The 27,662-nt window shown below is 48.1% G+C and overlaps 1 protein-coding gene across 1 annotated transcript in view; it reads left to right on the top strand.

The window, feature by feature from the left end:
- RNF17 (ring finger protein 17) overlaps positions 1-27,662 on the top strand; it is a 733,334-nt gene that overhangs the window by 424,768 nt on the left and 280,904 nt on the right. Inside the window, exon 20 of the mRNA XM_075331310.1 lies at positions 24,632-24,752. Coding sequence (XP_075187425.1) covers positions 24,632-24,752 — 121 coding nt within the window. The remainder of the gene's footprint in view (positions 1-24,631; positions 24,753-27,662) is intronic.

The raw sequence follows: 27,662 nt of genomic DNA, 5'->3' as shown, positions 1-27,662 counted from the left end.
TAGCTCTAATTGGGAGACCCAGCACCCGCCCCTGTTTTTTTGTGTACACATGTTGTTCATGTTGAATGGTTTCAGTTCTCCGATATTCCTTCGGATTGAAGTTACTTTAAACCAGTTTATAATTCTTTTTCCTCCTTCTTGCTTTTGCACCAAAACTGAGGAGCCCGTGGGAGCACGGGGGGTGTATAGGCAGAAGGGGAGGGGCTTAACACTTTTGAGTGTAATACTTTGTGCGGCCTCCGGAGGCATAGCCTATACACCCAATTGTCTGGGTCTCCCAATTAGAGCTAGAAGAAAAGGAATTTACGGTAAGTAAACAAAATTCCCTTCTTTTCCTCCTTCTTGCTTTTGCACCAAAACTGAGGAGCCCGTGGGAGCACGGGGGGTGTATAGGCAGAAGGGGAGGGGCTTTACACTTTTAGTGTAGTACTTTGTGCGGCCTCCGGAGGCATAGCCTATACACCCAATTGTCTGGGTCTCCCAATTGGAGCTAGAAGAAAAGGAATTTACGGTAAGTAAACAAAATTCCCTTCTTCCCTCCGCTCTCTATAAAGACACAGCTGCAGGTTTTTCCCTCCGCTCTCTATAAAGACACAGCTGCAGGTTTTTCCCTCCGCTCTCTATAAAGACACAGCTGCAGGTTTTTCCCCTCTGCTCTCTATAAAGACACAGCTGCAGGAGTTTCCTTCCGCTCTCTATAAAGACACAGCTGCAGGTTTTTCCCTCCGCTCTCTATAAAGACACAGCTGCAGGTTTTTCCCCTCTGCTCTCTATAAAGACACAGCTGCAGGTTTTTTCTCACTATCTGACATGAAACCAGAATAAACCTTTCCTGTTTTAGGTCAATTAGGAACCAAAACTATTTATATTTGTCAAATGACAGAATAATGAGAGAGAGAATGTTTTAATGCATTTTTATTACTTTCTGCAAAGTCAAAAGGTTACATACACTAAGAGTACTATGCCTTTAAACAATATGGGACATCCATATGATCATGTAATGTCTTTGGATGCTTCTGATAGGTTTATTGGCAACATCTGAGTTAGACACACAGCTGTGGATGTATTTTAATGCACACCTGAAACACACGGCTTCTTTGTGTAGCCTCATGGGAAAGTCAAAAGATATCAGCCAAGATCTCAGGAAGAGAATTTTGGACTTGCACAAGTTTGGTTCATCCTTGGTGCAATTTCCAGATACCTGCAGGTGCCCCGTTCATCTGTACAAACAATTATATGGAAGTACAAACAAGATGGGAACGTCCAGCCATCATACCACTCAGGAAGGAGTCTGGTTCTGTGTACCAGAGATGAATGTGCTTTGGTCAGACATGTGCATATCAACCCAAGAACAAAAGCAAAAGACCTTGTGAAGATGCTGGCCTAAGCTGGTAAGATTGTGTCATTATCCAAACAAGTACTGTATCAACATGAGCTGAGAGGCCGCTCTGCCAAGAAAAAAGCCACTACTCCAAAGAAACGTTAAAAAAAAATCCAAATTAGGCTACTTTCACACATCCGGTTTTTGCTGTGCGGCACAATACGGCGCTCTGCAGATAAACCGCAACCGTTTTTTTTTGCCGCCGGTTGCGGGTTTTTTTGCATAGACTTACATTAGTGCCGTATTGCGCCGCATGGGCTTGCGTTCGGTCCGGTTTTTGCCGCATGCGGCAGATTTAGCCGATGCCGCGGCCGGATGGAACGTTGCCTGCAACGTTTTTTGCTCCGGCAAAAAAAAAAACGCTTTGCGCCTCATCCGGCCGCTGCGGCGCATTTTTCAATGCATGCCTATGGACGCCGGATGCGGCGCGATGCGGAAAAAAACACATCTGGCCGCCGCATGCGGTTTCTTCCACTGCGCATGCTCAGTAGCGTGCCGCAATCGGAAAAGAACGGACCGGCCGCATGTAAAAACTTATGCAAAGGATGCGATGTTTTCGCCGCATCCGTTGCATAGGTTTCACAGCCGGATTGAGCCGCACTGCTCAAACCGGATGTGTGAAAGTAGCCTTAATGCTTGGAAATGCACACAGGAACACAGACCTTAAATTTTGGAGACTTCCTGTGGTCTGACTAAAATTGAACTGTTTTGCAATAATCACCGTCATTACATTTGGAGAAAAAAGGAGGACGCTTTTAAAGCCTAAGAACATCATCCCAACTGTGAAACACAAGGGTGGCAGCATCATGTTGTGGGGTTGTTTTGCTGCAGGAGAGACTGGTGCACTTCACAAAATAGATGGCATCATGAGGAAAGAAAATTATGTGGCAATACTAACGCAACATCTCAAGACATCAGTAAGGAACTTGAAGCTTGGGTGGGAATGGGTCTTCCAAATGGACAATGACCTGAATCATACTGCCAAACGTGTTACAAAGTGGTTTAAGGATAACAAAGTCAATGTTTTGGAGTGGCCATCACAAAGCCCTGATCTCAATCCTATTGAAAATTTATGGGCAAAGCTGAAAAGGCCGGTGCAAGCAAGGCGACCTACAAACATGGCTCAGTTACACCAGTTCTGTCAGGAGGAATGGGCCCAAATTCCTACTAACAATTGTGAGGAGCTTGTGGATGGAGATCCAAAACATTTCCCCCAAGTCATTCAGTGAAAGGGCAATGCTAACAAATACTAATGACATGTATGTAAACTTTCTTCAGCGCTCTATTGGGAGACCCAGACGATTGACGATTGGGGTATAGCTACTGCCTCCGGAGGCCACACAAAGCACTACACTAAAAAGTGCAAGGCCCCTCCCCTTCTGGCTATACCCCCCCGTGGTATCACGGGTTCTCCAGTTTTCAAGCTTTGTGCGAAGGAGGTCAGACATCCATGCATAGCTCCACAGATTTTAGTCAGCAGTAGCTGCTGACTATTTCGGATGGAAGAAAAGAGGGCCCATATAGGGCCCCCAGCATGCTCCCTTCTCACCCGTTGATGGTGTTGTAAGGTTGAGGTACCTATTGCTGGTACGGAGGCTGGAGCCCACATGCTGCTTTCCTTCCACATCCCCCTGGGGGGCTCTGAGGAAGTGGGATCCTGCCGGCCTCAAAGCTCTGACGCCGGGCTCCATCCACAGACCCATTTGAACCTGCTGGATACGGAGCTGGAGTACCGTTCAGGGACATGGCCCTGCACCATTACAGGTACTCTGTGTCCCCGTACACACAGGCACAGCACACTCCAGACTTGCTGGGTGTGCTAGTGCGCCGGGGACAGTAAAGGGTTACAGTCACTGCAGCTTTGCTGAGTGACTTTGTGTATTGGGAACTACCGCGCCGGACGCTCCGGGAGCGGCGGCGCGGCTGGGACTTGTAGTTCGCCGGGGACTGGGCGCCGACCGCGCTTTTACGGCGGCGGCGCTTATAAATCCAGTCCCCGGCTTCTGCGGCCTAGTGCCGCTTCGTTCCCGCCCCCTCCCTGTCACTCAGGGAAGGGGACAGACGCTGAGCAATCAGCAGCGCCGAGGGCTGGAGCCTTTTTACATGCTCCAGCCCTCTCACTGCACACTGTCGGACGCCGGATTCCCGCTCTGACTTGGGGCACGCCCACGGCCCGCCCCTCCTCACACGAGCTGGGGAAGACGCCGGCAGCCATTACTGCAGTCCGAGCTCGGACTTTCGGCAACCAGGCAGGACGGTGGCGACCATACACCCGCTTATAGGCGGGCGGTAAGCGGCACACATAGTGCTGACCCCAATATATACTGCAGTGTGTACATGTGTATTTTAACTGCATAGGTCGCTATATGCCCGCTTGGAGAGCGACACATCAGCAGCAGGAAAGCAGGTGTGCTAAGGCACAGGCTTTCTAGGCTGCTTGTATTGCACGTACTGAAGTGTTCATTTGTGTTTATGCTTGTATGCTATACACTGCACTGTACAGTCGCTAGTCTTAGCTATATTCTCCTGGAATGGCTAGACTACAGCAGCAGAAAACCAAGGGTGCTGGGGCACAGGTTTTTTTCTATGCTGCTTGTATTGCATGGGCTGCAGTGTGCATTTGTACTTGTGCTTGTATGCTATACATTGCACTGTATGGTCACTCTTCTGGGCTATATTCCCCTAGATGACTAGTCTACAGCAGCAGAAGAGCAGAGGTGCCAGGGCACAGGCTTCTATGCTGCTTGTATTGCTTGTGCTGCAGTGTTCATTTGTACTTTATGCTTGTATGCTATACATTGCACTGTACGGTCACCAATCTTGGCTATATACTTCTAGATGGCTAGTCGGCAGCGGCAAAAAAAAAAAAGCAACACAGATTTTCAGTGCTGTTTTTTTACTACATGGGATGCTGTTCATGACACCGTCCCATTGTGTGCATGCTCCCCTGTAGCACTTCGTCTGCCGGGGTCTCTAGCACTTCGTCTGCCGGGGTCTCTAGCACTTCGTCTGCCGGGGTCTCTACTAGTCGTGGCCAAAGAAACCACCTGTCATCCCTGTCCAAGGACAGGGACGGAGTTGCAGTTTCGACAGATATATTGTCATAAGATAGAGACTTGCAGTCCAGACAGGCCATGGGCAATCTTCCTGACCAACCTCATTTGGAACGGGGGGGTCCCAGGAGGACTCTCTGTATGATAAGGCAGCTCTCCAGGACTTTGATCCTGACATCGCTATCAATCCGGATACACCGGATGGTAACGCCATACGGAATGATCCTATAGCGTCCATCAATGGAAGGTTGGATTTTTCTCCCTCAGCTCCCCCAGTGGAGGAGTCAGCTTCACAGCAGGAGAAGTCCCTTTTCAGTATCTCAAACGGATATTGAGTATTTTTCTGGCCACGCTGACTTCAGAGAAGCAGTCCAGAAACACCACGCTTACCAGATAAGCGTCTTCTCCAAACGTTTTTAAGATACACGTTATCCCTTTTCCCCTGACGTGGTCAAGCGCTGGACCCAGGGTCCAAAGGTGGATTCTCCAATCTCCAGGCTTGCGTCTAGAGCCACAGTTGCACTGGAGATGGGGCTTCACTTAAAGATGCCATTCACAGACAGATGGACTCTGGTTGAAATCTGTCTAGGAGGCTATCGGCGTGTCGGTTGCTCCGGCATTCACAGCCGTATAGGCAACCTAACCTTTTCAGCTGTTCTTGCGCAGCTGGCCTTGTGCACATGTACATCTGTACCGCAGAGGCGTCCGTAACTCCGCAATGTCTGCACTGCGACTTACCCTATTAATGCTGTCCTAAGAGTACAGTCGAGGTTTCGGTCCTTCCCAAGCTCGGGCAGGTCCCAATTGTCCTCGTGCAAAAGGGCTACAAAACCTCAGACGGGCTCAGATTCCGGCCGGGCTCAATCTCGCCCAAGGAAGGCAGCCGGAGGAACCGCTACCAAGGCGGTCTCCTCATGACTCTCAGCTCTCTCTCTCTCTCTCCGCATCCGCGGTTGATGGCAGACTCCCCCGCCTTTGGCGACATTTAGCTGCCACAGGTCACAGACCGGTGGGTGACGGACATTGTGCTCACGTGCACAGGACAGTGTTCTGTTCTCGTCCTCCGACTCCATTCTTCAGAACGGCCCCACCTCCCCACCGAGCAGATGCCCTGCTGCAGGCGGTGGACGCTCTAAGAGCAGAAGGAGTGGTGATCCCTGTCCCCCCTCAGGAACGAGGGCGAGGGTTTGTACTCCAATCTCTTTGTGGCTCCAAAAAAGGACGGCTCCTTCCGTCCTGTTCTGGACCTAAAACTGCTCAATAAGCATGCGAACGCCAGGCGGTTCCGGATGGAATCCCTCCGATCCGTCATTACCTCAATGTCTCGAGGAGACTTCCTTGCCTCAACAGACATCAAAGATGCCTATATCCACGTGCCAATTGCTACGGAGCACCAACGTTTTCTACGTTTTGTGATAGGAGACGACCATCTTCAGTTCGTAGCTCTGCCATTCGGTCTGGCGACAACCCCACGGGTGTTCACCAAGGTCATGGCAGCAGTGGTAGCAGTCTTGCACTCTCAGGGACACCCGGTGATCCCTTACTTGGACGATCTACTCGTCAAAGCACCCTCCCTCGAGGCATGACAACGCAGCCTGAATGTTGCGCTGGAGACTCTCCAGACTTTCGGGTGGATCATCAATTTGGCAAGGTCAAATCGGTCACCGACTCAATTCACTAACGTATCTCGGCATGGAGTTCACACTCTATCAGCGATAGTGAAGCTTCCGCTGAACAAGCAGCGTTCACTGCAAACAGAGGTGCAGTCTCTCCTTCAAGGCCAGTCGCACCCCTTAAGGCGCCTCATGCACTTCCTAGGGAAGATGGTGGCAGCCATGGAGGCAGTTCCCTTTGCGCAGTTTCATCTGCGCCAACTGCAAGGGGACATTCTCCGCCAATGGGACGGGCAGTCAACCTCCCTGGACAGGAAAGTCTCCCTTTCCCAGACGGCCAAGGACTCTCTGCAATGGTGGCTTATTCCCACCTCATTGTCACAGTGAAGATCCTTCCTACCCCCATCCTGGGCAGTGGTCACGACAGATACGAGTCTGTCAGGGTGGGGAGCAGTTTGTCTCCGCCACAGGGCTCAGGGGACGTGGACTCAGCAGGAGTCCACCCTTCAGATCAATGTTCTGGAAATCGGGGCAGGGTATCTTACCCTACTAGCTTTCCAGCAGTGGCTAGAAAGAGAGCAGATCCGAATCCAGTCGGACAACTCCACAGCGGTGGCATACATCAACCACCAAGGAGGGACGCGCAGTCGGCAGGCCTTCCAGGAAGTCCGGCGAATCCTCATGTGGGTGGAGGACACAGCATCCACCATATCCGCAATTCACATCCCGGGCGTAGAAAACTGGGAAGCAGACTTCCTCAGTCGCCAGGGTATGGACGCAGGGGAATGGTCCCTTCACCCGGACGTGTTTCAGGAAATCTGTCGCCGCTGGGGGGTGCCGGACGTCGACCTAATGGCGTCTCGGCACAACAACAAGGTCCCGGCATTTATGGCACGATCGCGCGATCACAGAGCTCTGGCGGCAGACGCCTTAGTGCAAGATTGGTCGCAGTTCCGGCTCACATATGTGTTTCCACCTCTGGCACTCTTGCCCAGAGTACTGCGCAAAAAATCAGATCCGATTGCAGCCGCGTCATACTCGTCGCTCCAGACTGGCCGAGGAGATCGTGGTACCCGGATCTGTGGCATCTCACGGTCGGCCGACCGTGGTCACTACCAGGCTGGCCAGACTTACTGTACCAAGGGCCGTTTTTCCATCGGAATTCTGCGGCCCTGAACCTGACTGTGTGGCCATTGAGTCCTGGATCCTAGCGTCTTCAGGATTATCCCAAGGGGTCGTTGCCACCATGAAACAGGCTAGGAAGTCCACCTCTGCTAAGATCTACCACAGAACGTGGAAGATTTTCTTAACCTGGTGCTCGGCTCAGGGAGTGTCTCCCTGGCCATTTGCATTGCCTACTTTTCTTTCCTTCCTGCAATCGGGGTTAGAAAAGGGCTTGTCGCTCGGCTTCCTTAAGGTGGAAGTCTCGGCACTATCCATGTTTTTTCAGAAGCGTCTAGCACGTCTTTCTAAGGTGCGCACGTTCCTACAGGGGGTCTGTCATATCGTACCCCCGTACAAGCGGCCGTTAGATCCATGGGATCTCAACAGGGTATTAGTTGCTCTCCAGAAGCCGCCTTTCGAGCCTCTGAAGGAAGTTTCCTTTCTCGCCTGTCACAGAAGGTGGCGTTTCTCGTTGCGATCACATCGCTTCGGCGAGTGTCTGAGCTGGCAGCTCTGTCATCCAAGGCTCCCTTCCTGGTGTTCCACCAGGACAAGGTAGTGCTGCGCCCCATTCCGGAGTTTCTCCCTAAGGTCGTATCCTCATTTCATCGTAATGAGGATATATCCTTGCCTTCCTTTTGTCCTCATCCGGTTCACCGGTATGAAAAGGACTTACGTTTGTTAGATCTGGTGAGAGCACTCAGACTCTACATTTCCCGCACGGCGCCCATGCGCCGTTCCGATGCACTTTTTGTCCTTGTCGCTGGTCCGCGCAAGGGGTTGCAGGCTTCTAAAGCCACCCTGGCTCGATGGATCAAAGAACCAATTCTAGAGGCCTACCGTTCTGCGGGGCTTCCGGTTCCTTCAGGGCTAAAAGCCCACTCAACCAGAGCCGTGGGTGCGTCCTGGGCATTACGAAACCAGGCTTCGGCTCAACAAGTGTACCAGGCAGCTACCTGGTCCAGTCTGCACACTTTCACCAAGCATTATCAGGTGCATACCTATGCTTCGGCGGATGCCAGCTTAGGTAGAAGAGTCCTGCAGGCGGCAGTGACACCCCCGTAGGGGAGGGCTGTTTTGCAGCCCTAACATGAGGTATTTCTTTACCCACCCAGGGACAGCTTTTGGACGTCCCAATCGTCTGGGTCTCCCAATAGAGCGCTGAAGAAGAAGGGAATTTTGTTACTTACCGTAAATTCCTTTTCTTCTAGCTCTTATTGGGAGACCCAGCACCCGCCCTGTTGTCCTTCGGGATGTTTTTGTTGTTTGCGGGTACACATGTTGTTCATGTTGAACGGTTTTTCAGTTCTCCGATGTTACTCGGAGTTAATTTGTTTAAACCAGTTATTGGCTTTCCTCCTTCTTGCTTTGGCACTAAAACTGGAGAACCCGTGATACCACGGGGGGGTATAGCCAGAAGGGGAGGGGCCTTGCACTTTTTAGTGTAGTGCTTTGTGTGGCCTCCGGAGGCAGTAGCTATACCCCAATCGTCAATCGTCTGGGTCTCCCAATAAGAGCTAGAAGAAAAGGAATTTACGGTAAGTAACAAAATTCCCTTCTTTGACTTTGCAGAAAGTAATAAAAATGCTTTAAAACTTTCTCTCTCTCATTATTCTGGCATTTGACAAATATAAATAATTTTTGTTCCTAATTGCCCTAAAACGGGAAAAGTTTATACTGATTTCATGTCAGATAGTGAGGAAAACATGCAGATGTGTCTTTATAGATAGTGCATGTAACCTTTTGGTTTCACTTGTAGGAGTGAGTCTGAGTCGTGGAGTCGGAATCAGGGAAATTTTCGAGTCGGAGGTTTGGTGTACCGACCCCACATCACCACCACACAAATGGCATATAACTAATGAGCATTTGTTCTGTTTTAGAGATGACCCAATTGAATTTTACATGAATCGCATTTGCGTTGTATTTTTAGTAAATTTGCTGTAACCAGGCACATTTTTTTTCTTTATCGTTCCTTTGGGAGACCCAGACCATGGGTGTTTAGCTTCTGCCTCCGGAAGACACACAAAGTACTACACTTAAAAGTGTAGCTCCTCCCTCTGAGCTTATACACCCCCTGGTGAGCAGACCCAGCCAGTTTATCGCTTTGTGTTCAGGAGGCATACATCCACACATGCATTCTCATATGATTTTTTCCTTTTTGGAATGAGATTGAAGAAGTGCGGGTCCACGTCTGGACCCCCGGCATGTCCCTTCTCACCCCACTGTGTCGGCGGTGTTGTAAGGTTGATTTACAAGGCTGAAGCCTTACATGCCGTGCTCCTTCACCATCCCTCCTGGGCTCTGGATTGAAGTGGGAGCCAGCACGGTCTCCATGCCTGGCAGGAGACCGTTCTCCATCCGCAGCCCTTCAGGACCCTGCTGGACCGGAGCACTCATCCCCAGGGACCTGGCCCTGCGTCTCAGCAGCTAAGTACCTGAGACGTTTATATATTGGGGGTCCCTGTGCTTTATTGTTTGGGGAGAGTGTTCTTACTGTATTTATTGGCATTTCCGGCGGGTTCTCTAGCTGTCGCCCGAGAACCGCGCCGATGGTGCCTGCGCGTCGGCCTCGCCGCTTAAATTTAGGCCCCGGCTTTGCCGGAGGCCTAGTTTCTGTTCCCTGCCCTCGCATGTCACTCATGCAGAAGGACAGGCTCGGCTCCTCCCGGCGGCCGTTCTGCACAGGGGAGGGACACTCCCCACTGCTGTGCGTGTCTCCTCCCCTGTAGGTCTCTATGGCCCTCCAGATCCCGCTCTCCAAGCCAAGTCCCGCCCCCTCTCTTCGCTCCGGCGGCCATTTTCTCAGACTGAGTTCACTCGGCGCTGGTCTGCACTCTGCATCCCTGCTGAGGTGCTGTGCTCGGGGGTCCGGGCTTCGGCATCTGGAGGGCACACAACACCGCTCCAGCGGTCTGGTAAGCCACAACCGATCTCTGGTTGTGGACCTCTGTATATACTCTCTGGGGTTCATTCTCTTGCAGAGCCCCCATTCCAGCAGCATGTCTCACACGAGGAGCAAGGCTCCAAAGCTTTATACTATATGCGCTGCATGTAAGCTCCTGCTTCCTGAACCGAGCACCAATCCACATTGTGATGTCTGCTCTAACTTGGCGGTGCCACAGCCTGGAGTCTCACCCCCAGTGGTCTCTCAGGCTGCTCCTGCACCTGTGGCTGAACCCCCGGCTTGGGTAGAATCCTTTTCTAGGTCTATCTCCCAGTCTTTTGCTGAGTCCATGGGACTTCTGTCCAGGACTTTGATGAATATGCATCAGCCCCCTTCACAGGAAGCTCAAAGAGGATTCATCATCAGGGCCCAGACCCCGTCCTCCTAAGAGGAGATGCAGGGTTTCCTCTCCCTCCTCCTCCCGCGGCTCTGATTCAAGAGCTGGCTCGTAGGATGAGGAGGATGCCTTTACAGGGGGCTCGGAGGCTAACTCCATGTACCCCATTGATCTGTCCGAGGGTGACTCCGATCTTAGTGACTTGATTGCTTCCATTAATTCTGTACTGGATCTCAATCCGCCAGTATCAGAAGAGCAACCCTCTCTGGCAGAAAAGCACCAGTTTACCTCGCCTAAGAGAGTAAAGAGTGTGTTCTTTAACCACTCCAGTTTTCAGGCCGCTGTGACCAAGCCCAGGGCCTGTCCTGACAAACGCTTCCCAAAGCGTGGTTCTGATGACCGTTTTCCCTTTCCACCTGAGGTGGTCAAGGAGTGGGCTCACTCCCCAAAGGTAGACCCCCCGGTGTCTAGGCTCTCAGCCCGGACCGTTGTGTCGGTGGCTGATGGCACCTCCCTTAAGGATTCCACTGACCGTCAGATTGACCTTCTGGCCAAATCTGTGTATGAAGCGGCGGGGGCCGCGTTTTCCCCGACTTTTGCAGCAGTGTGGGCTCTCAAAGCCATCTCTGCTTCTCTAGAGGAGATGCATTCCCTCACCAGGGAATCTATGCCCGAAATGGTTGCCTTAACTTCTCAAGCTTCAGCTTTTTCATCTTATGCCATGTCTGCCATGCTGGAGGCTTCTCACCGCACTGCGGCGGCTTCGGCTAATTACCTCATTATCCGCAGGATCTTGTGGCTTCGAGAGTGGAAGGCAGATGCTTCTTCTAAGAAGTACCTTGCTGGGCTCCCTTTTGCTGGGTCCCGGCTGTTCGGAGAACAGCTGGATGAAATTATTAAGGAAGCTACTGGCGGGAAGAGTACTTCCATGCCACAAACCAAAACCAGGAAACCTGCCCAGGGTAGGAATCAATCGAGGTTTCGCTCCTTTCGTTCCTCCAACTGGTCGTCCTCTAAGTCCTCGGCCTCGTCCGCTAACTCAGCCAAGGACCAGAAATCCATCTGGCGCCCAAAAGCGCGTCCACAGAAGCCTGCAGGAGGTGCTGCCACTAAGGCAGCCGCCTCGTGACTCTCTGCCCGCTCCGGCGACGTCCTTAGTCGGTGGCAGGCTCTCCCACTTTGGCGACGCTTGGTTTCAACACGTCTCCGATCAGTGGGTGAGAGATATCATCTCCCACGGCTACAGGATAGAATTCTCTTCCAGTCCGCCAAACAGATTTTTTTCTCTCAACTCCCCCGTGCTCCAAGGCCGTCGCCTTCTCACAGGCCGTGGCAGCCTTTCAGGCCAACGGAGTAATTGTACCAGTTCCCGCTCGGGAACGGTTCAGAGGTTTCTACTCAAATCTCTTCCTAGTTCCCAAAAAGGACGGTACCTTCCGACCCATCCTGGATCTGAAACTTCTCAACAAGCATGTTCAGGTGCGGCGTTTTCGCATGGAGTCTCTGCGATCAGTCATTGCCTCTATGTCCCAAGGGGATTTCCTGGCATCCATCGACGTCAGAGATGCCTATCTGCATGTGCCAATTGCAGTGTCACACCAGCGTTGTCTACGTTTTGCAGTAGGAGAAGATAACTTCCAATTCGTGGCTCTCCCCTTCGGGTTAGCCACGGCCCCTCGGGTATTCACCAAGGTCATGGCAGCAGTGATTGCCGTTCTGCACCTCCAGGGGTTGGCAGTGATTCCTTACCTGGACGACCTTCTAGTCAAGGCTTCATCCAGCGCAGACTGTCAGCGGAGTGTCTCGCTCACTCTCTCCACTCTAGCTCAATTCGGATGGCTGGTCAACCTGCCCAAATCCACTCTGACTCCGACCCAGTGTCTCACGTACCTAGGGATGCAGTTCGAGACTTTGCCGGCACTTGTGAAGTTGCCCTTAGTCAAACAGCAGTCACTCCAGCTAGCGGTGCGCTCTCTGCTGAGGCCCCGCCGTTATACCCTCAGGCGTCTGATGCAGGTGCTGGGTCAAATGGTGGCGTCCATGGAGGCTGTTCCCTTTGCCCAGTTCCATCTGCGCCCCCTGCAGCTGGACATTCTCCGCTGTTGGGACAAGCGGCCTTTCTCCTTAAACAGGTTAGTGGCTCTGTCGCCACGGACCAGATGCTCCCTTCAGTGGTGGCTTCGGCCCCTCTCTCTGTCCCAAGGGCGCTCCTTCCTGGCCCCGTCCTGGGTGATTCTCACCACGGATGCCAGTCTATCCGGCTGGGGAGCGGTATGTCTCCACCACAGAGCGCAGGGCACTTGGACTCCGTCCAAGTCAGCCCTTTCAATCAATGTGCTGGAAACCAGAGTCGTGCTTCTAGCTCTCCTAGCTTTTCACCACCTCTTGGCGGGCAGGCACATTCGAGTACAGTCAGACAACGCGACAGCGGTTGCCTACATCAATCACCAAGGCTGGACACGCAGCCGCCTGGCAATGATGGAGGTACAACGCATCCTTCAATGGGCGGAGGACTCCAAGTCCACCATATCCGCAATCCACATCCCAGGCGTGGAAAACTGGGAGGCAGATTATCTCAGCCGTCAAACAGTGGACGGTGGCGAGTGGTCCCTGCACCCGGCAGTGTTTGTCAATCTGCCGCAAATGGGGCACTCCGGACGTGGACCTAATGGCATCCCGTCACAACAACAAAGTTCCTGTTTACGTGGCTCGCTCCCAGGATCCTCAGGCCTTCGCCGCGGACGCTCTGGTTCAAGACTGGTCCCAGTTTCGTCTGTCCTACGTGTTTCCCCCTCTAGCTCTCTTGCCCAAAGTCCTGCGCAAGATCAGAATGGAGGGCCGTCGAGTCATCCTCATTGCACCGGACTGGCCCAGGCGAGCTTGGTATCCAGACCTGCTCCATCTGTCCGTAGAGATGCCGTGGCATCTCCCGGACCGTCCAGACCTACTCTCGCAAGGTCCGTTTTTCCGCCCGAATTCTGCGGCTCTCAAATTGACGGCGTGGCTCTTGAGTCCTGGATTTTGACGGCTTCTGGTATCCCTCCTGAAGTCATCTCCACTATGACTCGGGCCCGTAAGTCTTCCTCCGCTAAGATCTATCACAGGACTTGGAGAATTTTCCTGTCCTGGTGTCGTTCTACCGACCATCCTCCTTGGCCATTCTCCTTGCCGACCCTTCTGTCTTTTCTACAGTCCGGTCTGCAGCTAGGACTGTCCCTCAACTCTCTCAAGGGACAAGTCTCAGCTCTGTCAGTTCTGTTCCAGCGGCGTCTCGCTCGGCTGGCTCAGGTCCGCACCTTCATGCAAGGCGCGTCTCACATCATTCCGCCTTACCGGCAGCCCTTGGATCCCTGGGACCTTAACTTGGTTCTCACGGTTTTGCAGAAACCCCCTTTTGAGCCTCTTAAGGAGGTTTCTTTGTATCGTCTTTCTCTGTGTATGTTTCACTCCATACACACTTTCTATCAATTAAATGGATTTGTTCCAAACCAGGCCTATCTGTTTACAGCCTTCAGCGTGTCTTGCTGCTTCCAATCACAGACTCAGTCTGTGGGTCCCTATCGTGGTGGAAAACTAAATGAATAAACTGGCGTAGGGTCCCACATAAGAAGATTTTGGGTACTCACCGTAAAATCCTTTTCTCTGAGTCTTCATTGGGGGACACAGGAAACCATGGGTATTTGCTGCTGCCACTGGTAGGCGACATTTTGCAATTGGGCATTTATTCTGGCCTGGCTCTCAGTTGTTTTTAAAGGGTCAGGTTTTGGCCCTCTCCGTGTTGTTCCAGAAGTGTCTTGTTTCCAGATCTCAGGTTAGGATCTTTCTCCAGGGGGTCCCCCGTTCTGCACCACCTTATTGTCCACCAGTGAACCCTGAGACCTTAACCTTGTGCTGATTGTTCTTCAAGGGACTCCCTTTGAGCCCCTCTTGGAGATTCCTCTGTCCTTCCTCTCCTTGAAGGTTGCCTTCCTAGTGGCCGTTACTTTGATCAGAAGGGTGTTCGAGCCTGCAGCCCTTTCCTGACGCTCCCTTTTTAGGTTTTCCATCTGGATAAAGTAGAGCTAAGCCCAGTTCCATCCTTTCTCCCCAAGGTGGTTTCGTCCTTCCATCTCAACGAAGACATCGTTCTCCTCACATTCTGTCATTCCTCCTCTCGTTCTGTCCGAGAGATTACGTCATCACTTGGATCTGGTCAGAGCAATCAGTCTCTATGTTGCCAGAACAGCAACCTCCAGGCGCTCCATTCCTTGTTTGTACTTCCTTATGGTCATTGCAGGGGTCCTCCTGCCTCCAAATCCACTATTACTCAGTGGATATGATCAGCCATCCTGAAGGCATATCAGGTGAAGGACAGGACTCGCCAACTGAGGGTTACGGCTCGCTCCAATAGCTTCTTGGGCAATTCGTCACCAGGCCCCGGTGTTGCAGCTATGCAAAGCGGCTTCTTGGTCTTACATTCATACCTTTACAAGGTTCTACAGGGTTCACGTCTTGTGTCTTCAGATGCGAGCCTTGGTAGACTGGTAATGGGAGGTGTCTGATTACCCCCACCTTCCCAATTACTAATCTGTAAGTGAAAAGAAATACACAAACACCGAAAAAAAATCTTTTATTTGAAATTAAATACAAAAAACCCTACCACCGTTCACCCATTTATCAACCCCAAACACCAAGTTCTGACGTAATATATTCAGAAGTTAGTCATTTCAAAGGTGGCAGCTAGATTAGTATAAGGAATGGAAGGCCTCCCACATAAGTTGAAAAAGTTGGATTTGTATAGCTTAGAAAAAAAAAGACGTCTCAGAGGAGATCTCATTTATATGTTTAAATACATGTGTGGTCAACATAAAGGACTGGTACATGACTTATTCCTTCCAAAGACCATACTAAGGACCAGTGGGCACTAACTGAGAGTGGAAGAAAAGCGATTCTGGCAGCTAAATAGGAAAGGGTTCTTTACAGTTAGAGCAGTCAGACTGTGGAATACACTACCACAAGAGGTATTAATGGCAGATACTATAACAGCTTTTAAAAAAGGGCTGGATGATTTCCTCAGATTCACTGTCACTCCAACATTGTTGGTTATAAATGACATGACAAAATGTATAATTGATGGAGGAAGGTTGAACTAGTTGGATCTAGGGCTTTTTTTAAACCTGTGTAACTATGTAGCTCCATACCGTGTTTTTCCAAAAATAAGACACTGTCTTATATTTTTTTTTGCCCCCCCCCCAAAAAAGCACTAGGGCTTATTTTTGGAGGAGGTCTTATTCTTGGAGAAACACGGTTGGGGGTAAGTTTAGCCCCCAAAAAAAGCAGACCCCCCCACTTCCCAGGAGACTCATACTCACCAGACCAGGACGTCTGCGTGGTTCCCAGGGCCTCCTGTGATCTCCGGTCGGTGCTGCACGCCGTCCTACCCTGCTGCTAGCTGACACGCTGACACACACAGCAGATCCCAGACACACACAGCAGATCTCACACACACACACACACACACAGACACACACACACACACACCAGTTCACAGATATACACAGCATATCACACACAGCCGATCACAGATACACACAGCCGATCGCAGGCACACACAGCCGATCAGATACTCACATCCTATCACAGGCACACACAGCCGATCAGATACACACATCCTTTCACAGGCACACACATCCTATCACAGACACACACAGCCGATCGCAGAAAAACAGCCGATTGCACACACACACAGATCACACACACACACATCACATCACATCCAGCACTTACGGCAGCAGGGAATGAGAGCAAGTCACGTGTCCGGCCGCAGGTCCTGTTCGTCGCGCTGCACCGCACTGCCTCAGGATTCTCCCGGCGAGAAGAGATCGGTGTCACTGGATGAGGTGAGTGTGTATGCGATCCGATGTGTGTGCGTGTGTGATTTGATGTTTGTGTGTGCGATCTGATTGTGTGTGTGTGTGTGTGTGTGTGTGTGTGAGCTGATGTGTGCGAGTGTGCGATCACTGCAGGTCCTGCTGCTCGGCGTCTGGTGAGTGTAATTGCCGGGTGCCGCTGTGTATAATGAAGTGTCCTGCAGTATCTGTAACTTTTTTAGCTGCACGGACACTTCATTATTGATCCGGAACTAGGGCTTATTTTCGGGGGAGGGCTTATATTTAAGCTTTTCTCCGAAAATGCTGAAAATCCCTGCTAGGGCTTATTTTTGGGGGAGGTCTTATTTTTGGAAAAACACAGTACATACTATACTGTCAGCGCGTTGGCGCAGAACATGTGAGCTTCAGGTAGTGACTGAGCCACAGCAATGAGAGGTGAACTCACTCAGATTATTTGTGGTTAGAGCTGGAGGTTCCCCTGGTACCCCACCAGTGAATGCAGGTGACACTATTAAACTCAGTAACCTCACCTTGGGTGATCTGAGTTCACAGACCTGCATCTCCTGGCAGAAAACCGCAGGAGTTGTTTTTTTTTTTGTTTTTTTTTGCTTGCCAAGAGATGCAAATTTGGTGCTGAAATTTGTAAACCATATTCCTGCACCAAATCTGCATCTTCTGGCAAAAACTCCTCCTCAAAATACGATGTGGTTTTGATTCAGTAGTGTGGGGTTTTTTTTTTTTTTTGGCCAGCAGATGCAGATTTTGTGCACAAATATGGTGTATAAATTTCAGCACCAAATAGCATCTCTTGGCAAAAAAAACACCCCCACACAAAAAGGTTTTGATTGTAGTTTCCTGCCAGATGATGCAAATTTGGTGCTGAAATGTCTGCACCAGATTGTGGTTTGTTGTTTTTTGTGTGTTTTTTTTTTTTAAATTATTTAAAACAAGCCGCATGCAGTTTCTCTTATTTTGATATACAGTCAAGATAAGCTGGAGGCTGCAGAATGTAGCCGTATGCTTAATCACTGCTGGGTATCGTATTATGGGGGACCCTACACCAATTTTTCATTTATTTTTACACCACCTTACATTCGAAGAAAGCATGTGCGATTTCAAGCAGTTAGACACACTGTCACACAGGGGCGCAGTCTGACTTCAAAAAATCACAGATGTTAGGACTGCTGGTTGGCTGGGGAAGTAGTGCATATGCATGAGAGATAATGAGCGGCCCGGAAGTAGTGCTACCACCGCATACATTTTAACCCCTTCACGACCATGGACGGATATATCCGTCATGGAGAGTGTCCCGTTAAGCCCCGACCCCTGCCGCGGGCAGGCGGCGGCGGTCGGCACACACGTGTGCCTGCTAGCTGCGGGTGGAATCGCTTCCACCCGCGGCCATTAACCCCTTAAATCTTGCTGCCAAAGTCTGGCAGCAAGATCTAAATGCGCGCAGCCATGTTTTTTCACTTACCGCCGCTCCCACCGGAAGTCACATGCGTGATCACGTGACTATCGGTGGTTGCCATCGTAGCACAGGGTGATGTGATGACGCCTGCAGCTATGATGTTTCACTTTCGTTTTCCCTCGGCACGGAACAGAGGGAAAAAGAAATTGACTGTATCTGCAGTTTACAGCTGTATAGCTGTGATCAGCAGATAGATAATAGCGATCGGATTGCTGATCACTATAGCTAGCCCCCTAGGGGGACTAATAAAATAAAAAAAAAAAGGTAAAAAAAACCTAAAAGTTCAAATCACCCCCCTTTCCCCCCATTGAAAATTAAAGGGTTAAAAAATAAATATACACATTTGGTATCGCCGCGTTCAGAAATGCCCGATATATCAAAATATAAAATCAATTAATCTGATCAGTAAACTGCGTAGTGGCAAAAAAATTCCAAACGCCAAAATTACGTTTTTTGGTCGCCGCAAGTTTTACGCAAAATGCAATAACAGGCGATCAAAACGTAGCATCTGCGCAAAAATGGTACCATTAGAAACGACAGCTCGAGACGCAAAAAATAAGCCGTCACTGAGCCATAGATCCCAAAAAATAAGAACGCTACGTGCTTCGGAAAATGGCGCAAAACGTGCGCCACTTTTATTGGACAAACTTGTGAATTTTTTTTTAACCCCTTAGATAAAAGTAAACCTATACATGTTTGGTGTCTACAAACTCGCACCGACCTCAGGCATCATACCGACGCATCAGTGTTACCATATAGTGAACACCGTGAATAAAACATCCCAAAAACTATTGTGCCATCACACTTTTTTTTGCAATTTTTCCGCATTTGGAATTTTTTTGCTGTTTTCCAGTACACCATATGGTAAAACTTATGGTTTCATTTAAAAGTGCAACTTGTCCAGCAAAAAACAAGCCCTCATATGGCAAGATTGACGGAAAAATAAAAAAGTTTTGGCTCTCGGAAGAAGGGGAGCAAAAAACAAAAATGCAAAAAAGGAAAGTGCCCCGGGGCTGAAGGGGTTAAAGCGCATGATTCAAGTTCCGATAGACTTTTATGGGGATCGACGTCGAGGCGCAGATATTGGTAATTCATTTTGGTCCTCAACAGTTGTTTTTTTTTTTTTTTTTTGTTTTTGTTTTTTTTTAAAAAAAAAAAAGGTTGGACTCCGATTTGATATCTACAGGTCTGCTCGTCACTACGCATTTCTAGTAATTTTTTGTTTTTTTAAAAAAACAAACAAACAAAAACGGGGAATGACTGGAATGGAATTGACTGGAATGTATGGATCCATGTCCACAATCATTGTTGGCTGCGTTTTGGATACAGCTGGTTTTCACTGCATCCAAAATGCTGTTTTGTACAGCACAAGCACAGTGGATGGGATTTATAGAAATCCCAGGCCCACTCTGCTTCTTTTTAACCCTCCATAACTTGACCTGTGGCGCCAGTTTCCAAACTGCAGCATGTCAGTTTATTCTTGCAGAGATGCTAGTGTTCTGTGCTGGAAAACACAACCAAAATACGCAGTCAGTAATCCTGATAGTGGGCATGTACAGCGCATTCTCCCGCATAGGACACTAGCCTCTCCTCAAGAAAAATTACGCGGTGTCCAGAACACCAACAAACCTTATCATGGGCACATAACCCAAAAGATCATTGCATCTCAATGCAAAATTGCAAACCTGTGTCTCGGAAAACAGTTTGCAGGATAGTGATTGTCCAGCGTGAATTGCGATAGATCTGGTCAAAAACAGTACGGTACCAATATGTCAAGATGCTTACACCAGAAATCTGTTGTAAACGCCTTTTTTTTTAAACACCAAATTTAATTCCAAATTTTCATATGCATTACATCTTGTTAAACAATATAGCAAGTATGGATTCACCATGTCCATTAACAGGTTATTGGCAATTAACTATTCCTCCTGTTTCCCTTGTTTCCCCCCCCCCCCCCCTTGTATTCTAAAATAACCCCCCCAACAACTTAGCATGCTTTTTTCCTCCTGTCTAGCCCACACGAAGAATACCCAACAACGCCACATTTTGTCATTTTTTTTCCACCCCATGCCTCTAGATGAATAATTTGCCTTCTTATCACACCTTCACATTATGGCTGTTTTAAGTTCCCTAATGTTCCCGTAATGTCTTCTAGTAGATGCCACTCTGTGTACGTGAAGGGGGTAACTATTGTTTGTATTTCTGTATCTTCACATTGTTTTTCAATGAATTTTCTCCATTTTTTTAAAGAATGTGTCGATCAAACCGTCTTTGTTTTTTTCTGCTGTCCTCTGTTCAATTCTAAGTAGCATTTTAATCTGCCTCATTACCTCGTCTTCTGACGGAACCTTGCCTTCGAGCCATTTGCCCAGCAAAGCCCTTTTTCCTATTATGGCTATACTATGGAACAGCTTTGGTATTCTATCTCTTTTTTCACTCACTCTTGCCATTTGTTCAACATGGTCATCATGAAAAATCCATAGCAATGGGTCCATCGCCACCTCTACCCCCCATATACTAGTTATTAGCGCCTGCATTTTTTTTCCAGAATTTTTGACTCTCTGGGCATTGCCAAATCCCATGTAACAGATCTGTGTTTAGCATCCTACATTTGGGACAATGTACTATCTTATTAACCTTCTGTTTGTTTGGTATGTTGAAGCCATAGATCGCCCTGTGCATCAGTCTAAAATGTGTGTCCCTCCAGCTCTCATTAACCACCTCTTTTCTCATTCTCATCCATCCTCTTAGTATCTTGTCCACTGCTGTCTCATCTCCCAATTGTCTCGCCCATGTTCCCAGGGTCTTATCCATGCTTATGGGAACTAACACCTCTCGTAAAGCTTTGTATAGTGAAGTTATGTTAATTTCCCGCTGCTCCTGCATAATAAGTTGGTCCATGTCATTTATCTCTTGTTCCTTCCCGACATCTCTCAGTAGCTGCATTATACCTTTCTCTACCTGTTTATATTGTATAACTTGGAATGGAGATAGCCCATATTTTGTCACAATTTCTTGATAGGACAACCATCTATTTTCCGTCTCATGAAGCAGATCTTTCACCCCTTTTATACCTTTTCTCCTCCATTCTATAAATCATTTGTTTTCCCTGCCCGCTGGGAATTCCGGGAAACTCCATATGTTTAAGTATTTAGATATTATCCAGGGTAAGTTACATTTTTTTCTCACCGCCTTCCACGCCATCACTGTATGTCTGCATATTAGTGAGTTTTTAATGTGCCGTGGTATGTTAGCAAGTGATGTATGCAATATTGCCCCCAAATCCCAGGGTTTACAGAATTCTCCTTCCAGTTTTATGTCCGAGTAACCGTTAGTCTTCCTTAACCAGTCTATTACATGTCTCATGAGGCACGCCAGATTGTACCCTCTAATGTTTGGTATTTTAATACCCCCCTTCTCCAGCGTCTGCATTAATTTCTCAGCTTTTATTCTTGGCCTTTTTCCCCTCCACAAGAAGGTCGAAAACGCCTTGTTCAGCCTGTTTACGTCTGTGTGTTTTAATAATATACGGATAGTCTGCATTGGGTATAATAGTTTTGAGAAACTCATCATTTTTAGAAGATGGTTCCTACCCAGTTGGGACAATGGAAGCCCCTCCCACATCTTCAATTCCCGTTCTATTTTCGTTATCAGTGGTTTGAAATTTATCTCATATATCGATGCAGGTTGGCGTCCCACTTGGATTCCCAGATATTTAACGTAGGTTCTCGCTATTGGTATCCCATAGACATTGTCTCCTATTCCCCGAGCTGCCAACACCGCTGTGCTCTGTTGGTGCAGAAACAGTATTTCACATTTTGCCTTATTTAATTTAAAACCTGCCAAGTTTCTGAATTCCTCTATCCGTTGTAATGTCATTGGGAGTTCCTTCTGGGGTTTATTCATAAACAATATAATGTCGTCCGCGAACAAGGCTGACCGTAGCACCTCCCCTCCAATGTTGATACCTTCAAAGCAGTTTCTCTCATTCAACAATCTTGATAGGGGCTCGATCGCCAGGTTAAACAGGAGGGGGGACAGTGGGCACCCCTGTCTAGTCCCTTTAGTCAATGAGAAAGGTCTCGACAGAAATCCTGGTGTCGCCACCCTGGCTTTAGGATTCGCATATAATACTCTAATGAATGTTCTAAATGCTCACTGAATGCCTACCTCATCCATTACTGTTTCCAGCCATGACCACCTTACATTATCAAATGCTTTTTCGGCATCTAATGTGATCATGGCTGGAAATGCCCCCTTCTGTGGTTGTCAGTGCCTATTGGCATCCATTACTAGCATGGTTTTTCTTATATTGGTCACCGCCGATGTCCCCTTAACAAACCCTGATTGTGCCGGAGAGATTACATTCGGCAATATCTCCGCCAGTCTGTTGGCCATCCATTTGGCCAGTAATTTTAGGCCCTGGTTGATCAAAGAGATCGGTCTATAATTTGCTGGATTATCTAGGTTTTTCTCTCCCTTAGGTATGAGTTTTATATATGCCGTGTTGAGGTGACTCGATATTTCAGTGCCTCCCAATATGTTGTTAAACATACGTGTCAATATCGGTGAAATCTGCTCCTTCATCACTTTATAGAATTCCCCATTGTACCCATCGGGTCCCGGAGCTTTATGTACGTTTAACTCTCCTATCACCTTTTGGACTTCTTCTATTGTGACTTCTGCATTCAGACTAGTCAGCTCCTCTGTGCTGAGTCGGGTGAGGTTTATTTGTTTCAGCCATTCTGCCCCTCCTCCACCACCCTCATTCCCCTTGCTATACAGTTTCTCATATCCCCCAGGATCTGGTTAATTTCCTGTGGTTTTGGGGAGTTCCCCCCCCTGTCCAGTCATGCTGGTTATTGAAGTCATTGGTCGCCTTCCCTTAGCCAAGTTGGCCAGTAATTTCCCTGATTTATTGCCGTATCTGTGCAGGTCAACCTCAATTTGTGACCGTACTAGCTCTTCTCTTTTTCCTGCCCAAAGCTCGAACTCTTGTTTCGCCCCCTTCCATTCCTCTTTTGCTTTTTGGGACATAGTTCCCAAATATTTCATATATTTTTCTCTAAGCGTGTCACTAGCTTCTTGGTATTGTGCATGTGTATCTCTCTTGATTGTAGCTGTATACCCCATTAGCCTCCCTCTCAGCACTGCTTTTGCTGCTTCCCAGAATAACATTATATCCGTCTCATGTTCACTATTAGTGTTGCTATACTCTTCCCACCAGCCTTTCAGAATTTTGACAAAATCTGTATCTCTAAGTAGAAAGGACGGGAACCTCCACAAATAATCCGATCCCCTCTGAACTGTGTCATTTATTTCTAAGGTCACCGGGCTGTGGTCAGATATCACCATGTTCTCAATATCCACATCCCTGACCCTACTCAAAAATGATTGGTCAACCAGAATATAATCAATTCTTGACCATGCGTCATGCGGATGTGAGTAGTGAGTGAATTCATGGCCATATGGGTGCTGTAGCCTCCAACTGTCTTTCAGATTTGTGTCTTCCAGCAGCCTAGCCATCAAGCCTTCTGTCGTTCTTGTCTGCCCACCTTGACCCCTGTTATGTCGCCTATCCTCTTCGCCTAGGACCACCGCATTGAAATCTCCTCCCACTATTTTGTTCCGTTCTGTGTCCATTCCCACTTTACTGGTGATAAGTTTGAAAAACGCATTCTGCTCCTTGTTGGGGGCATATATGTTGTGTATGCTAAACTCTCCCTGCGGGCTGTTTAATTTTATATGGACATATCTACCTTCCTCGTCGCTATCTTGGGAAGTTATTGTATGGTTGAAATGTTTGTTTAATAAAACCATGAACCCTGCTTTCCTTCCCGGGGAGCCCGACCCAACTACTTTTCCTACCCATAATTTCTGCATTCGAAAAAAATCTTCCCGTGGTAAATGCGTTTCCTGCAGCAGTGCGATATCCACCTTCAATCTTTTAAGATGACTCAGAACCATCATGCGCTTGTGAGGTGATTTTCAGACCTTTCACGTTCCATGTCACTATTTTAACCATAGTCCCCGTTGCTCATGTTTTTTGCGTCGCTATGTGTGTAAACCCCTTTTTAAGGTTCAAGTTTTTTTGGGGGGGGGGGGGGGTATTATTTTTTTTTTTTTTTTTGCAAAAATGTTTTGACTTAAGATTCATACACAAGTCTTGGCAATTATGAGTATGGACACTCGCAGCTTAGGCCGGTTTCACACATCCGGCTTTTTGCCGTTTTGCCGGATACGGCGCTCTCCCATACAGTTAATACAGTACAATGACAGCGCAACAAGCGCCGGTCACATGCTGTCATGTGACTGGCGCATGTGACCCGGAAGTTACAGCGCTGTCATTGTACTGTATTATCTGTACGGGAGAGCGCCGGATCCGGCAAAACTGCAAAAAGCCGGATGTGTGAAACCGGCCTTACTCCAGAAAATCGTGTAACTTCAGAAATGTATAATAGCTCTCCATTCTGATGGCAGCGCATGCTTTATATTAGATCTGTGTACTACAGCGAGCACTTAATTTAGACTGGAAAGCGCTACCTCAGCCTTAATGAATCTCGCCCTATTTGATTGGGAGGGGGAGACAGTCTACGTCAATAAATTGCAAACATGACGCCAAATAAGAGGGGACTTTTAAATTATACTGCTGTCTATCCATACGGAGATTTTTAGATTTAGGAACATGCGGCCATATAGTCACCATGTCCATTCATTTTCTTATATTTTCAGCAGTAAAGCTTTTACATTTTATTTAATTGCAGCTATTTAACCCTATTTCCATATTAACATTTGTAGGCAATTGGATGCAGGCTTGCTTATATTCAGCCACACAGTGCTGGGCAGTGGTGGACCTCAGAAGCATGCAAAATGTTTGAGGCATTGGTGTGCAATAAAGTCCTGAAGTGTTCCTCAATAGGTATAGTAAACCATATAATGTTATTGTGTATGTGTAATGTTATATATAGATTGCAGGTGTATGTATGTCTATCACACCATAGATTTCCATGAATTTAGTGATTTGTAATAATTAGAAATGACACAATGTCAGCTGGTTCAACTGATGCTCTGAGATCCCACAGATGTTCAGGTCCAGCAGTGGGGGGTAGGTAATTTGGGTAATAGAAGGGGTTAATGACAGCTTACAGCTGCCACTAAGCCCTAGATTATGGGGACCGCCTATGAGACGACCGCTCCCCCCATTACTAATCCTGTAAGTGAAGAGAAATAAACACAAACACTGAAAAAATCCTTTATTTTAAATAAAATACAAGAAAATCCCCACTCTTTCACAAATTTACTAAACCCCCACAAACTCCCACTTCCGACATAATCCACACGAGGTCCCACCACAATCCTGACTGTGCTACATACTGAAGTCGCAGCGCACATTAGAAAGCCTGACTGCCCCCGCTGAGGCTTTGGACACACTGACTAATCCGCAGCTGTGAGCTGTGTGACATCACTGAGTTTATGCGGTCACAGCTGGAGGTTCCCATGGTACCCCACCTGTGACCGCAGGTAAACTCGCCTCAGGTGAACTTATTCAACTCCATTTACGTGAAGTCACTGAGATCAATCAGACCTGTATCTCCTGGTACTGTGAGGTGCAGGGAAAGGTCAAAGACTGCTTCCGGATGCGCACTACAATACTTTGATCTGCCGTCAGCAACTGAACTAAAGACAAAAAAAATCAAACAAATTCAGTTCTGGCGTGTCACTTTACTTATTTAACTTTTTTGTCTTTTGAGAAATAAATGGTACAATCACAAAGCAATCAATATGCGGAAATAGGGAAAAAAAAATCAATTTGTAGTATTCATAAAAATTGTAGTATTAATAAAAACTATTTCATCATAAAGAGCAGGAGGTAATGTTTTACCAGTAAAACCATCAAGGCAATTCAAGTACAAGCCATAAAATAACCTAAGGTGTTTGGAGACTGACCCAGTGGACAGAATTGGCTGAAAATTGGTATATATGCTACTCAAGGTATGGGGAAACAGAAGGCATTTTAAAAAAAAAATTTGACACATTTTGAGGCAATAAGGGTTACTGAGTTCGGAGAACTTTCCACACTGTGCTGTACGGGAGCCCCAATTGCCTGGAAACACTGCGTGCACTGCTGTACCCGGCAGGATTGTTCATGCCCTGTTCCACAACGGCAGTGACAATGTTTTCCACAACCTCGCTGCCTACCGGTAGTCGTCTGCGCCCTGGCTGAACACTCAGTAACCCTGTTGCCTCAAACATCATCTGTCTCAGCCAAGTTTTGGTATGAAAAAAAGTTTAAGATGCCTTCTATTTTCCCCATGCCTTATATAGCATACATCCCAATTTTCAGCCAATTCTGTCCACTCAGTCAGTCTGCACACGGCTCCAAACACCTTAGGTTATTTTATGGGCACGTTGTACATCCAATCCAGGTAAACCAAAAGTTCACATTCCGCATTAGCATTGCTCTTTACTTAAAAATAACTGAAATGTTCACCAACTTGGGGGCAAAAAATATGCAAAAAGGTGTCTGCCCTTAAGGCCGGGGCCACACGGGGATCTACTGCGATCCTCGCATGACACTCGACTCACACTGGCAGCACAGCAGGAGCTGACTGTCATGCGAGTGTCACTGTGACTGAGGTCCGAACATACGATTGGACCTTAGCTGCGAGGAGCGGGCCAGCTTTGCGGAGGGGTGGGCAGGCACTGCCGAGGGGAGGGAGGGATTTATCTCCCTCTCTCTCCCGTTACCGGCTATTGCCATTCTCGCCCTGCACTTATGGGTATGCGAGTGCAGTACGATTTTTTTCTCGCCCCATAGACTTGCATGGGTGCGAGAGAAACAAGACTTTTTATTACAATTATAGCATGCTACGATTGTTTTCTCGGTCCGATTAGTGCTGAGAAAATAATTGCTCATGGGTGCTGACACACAGAGTAATATTGGTCCGAGTGGAATGCGGTAAAACATCGCATTCCACTCGCTCTGATTTTCATGTCGTGTGGCTTAGGCCTAACCCCCTTCTCTCACTAGCCTGGTTTTACCTTCTTGATGATGCCAAATTTTACCATTCTGACCAGTGTCCCTTTATAAGGTACTATCTGTGCAACACTTCAATATTTCCCAGTGATTCTGAGATTTATTTATTTTTTTGTGCCACATTGTACTTCACGATAGTGGTTGACTTTGGTTCATATGATTTGTGTTTATGAAAATATTGAAAATTTAAAAAAAAAAATGTAATATTTTGCCATTTTCGAACTTTGAATTTGTATGCTCTTAAAGCAGATAGTTATTAGTGATGAGCGAGCAATACTATGCTTGGGTCTTGGTACTCATAACGAGCAGTTTGATGCTGAGGCGCCACTTCAGCACCCGAGTATAATGGAAGTCAATGGGGTAGACTAGCATTTTTCCTGGAAAATCTTCCCATGAAAATGCTTGAGTCCTCCATTAACTTCCATTATACTATGGTACTCAAGGAGCACCCGAACATGGTAGTACTTGTTCATCACTAAAGGGTACTTTGCACGCTGTGACAACGCTAGCCGATGATAGCGATGCCCAGCGCGATAGTATCCGCCCCCGTCGCACATGCGATATCTTGTGATAGCTGCTGTAGCGAACATTATCGCTACGGAAGCTTCACACGCACTTACTTGCCCTGCGACGTCGCTCTGGCCAGTGACGCGCCTCCTTCCTAAGGGGGCGTGGTGTCACTGCGACGTCACACGGCAGGCGGCCAATAGAAGCGGAGGGGCGGAGATGAACGGGACGTAAACATCCCGCCCACCTCCTTCCTTCCACATAGACGGTGGAGGCAGGTAAGGA

This window comes from Anomaloglossus baeobatrachus (assembly GCF_048569485.1).
Source record: "Anomaloglossus baeobatrachus isolate aAnoBae1 chromosome 2 unlocalized genomic scaffold, aAnoBae1.hap1 SUPER_2_unloc_1, whole genome shotgun sequence".
In the NCBI taxonomy this organism is placed as follows: Eukaryota; Metazoa; Chordata; class Amphibia; order Anura; family Aromobatidae; genus Anomaloglossus; species Anomaloglossus baeobatrachus.
Note: the sequence above shows the minus strand (reverse complement) of the source record. Positions and strands in the feature narration are given on the sequence as shown.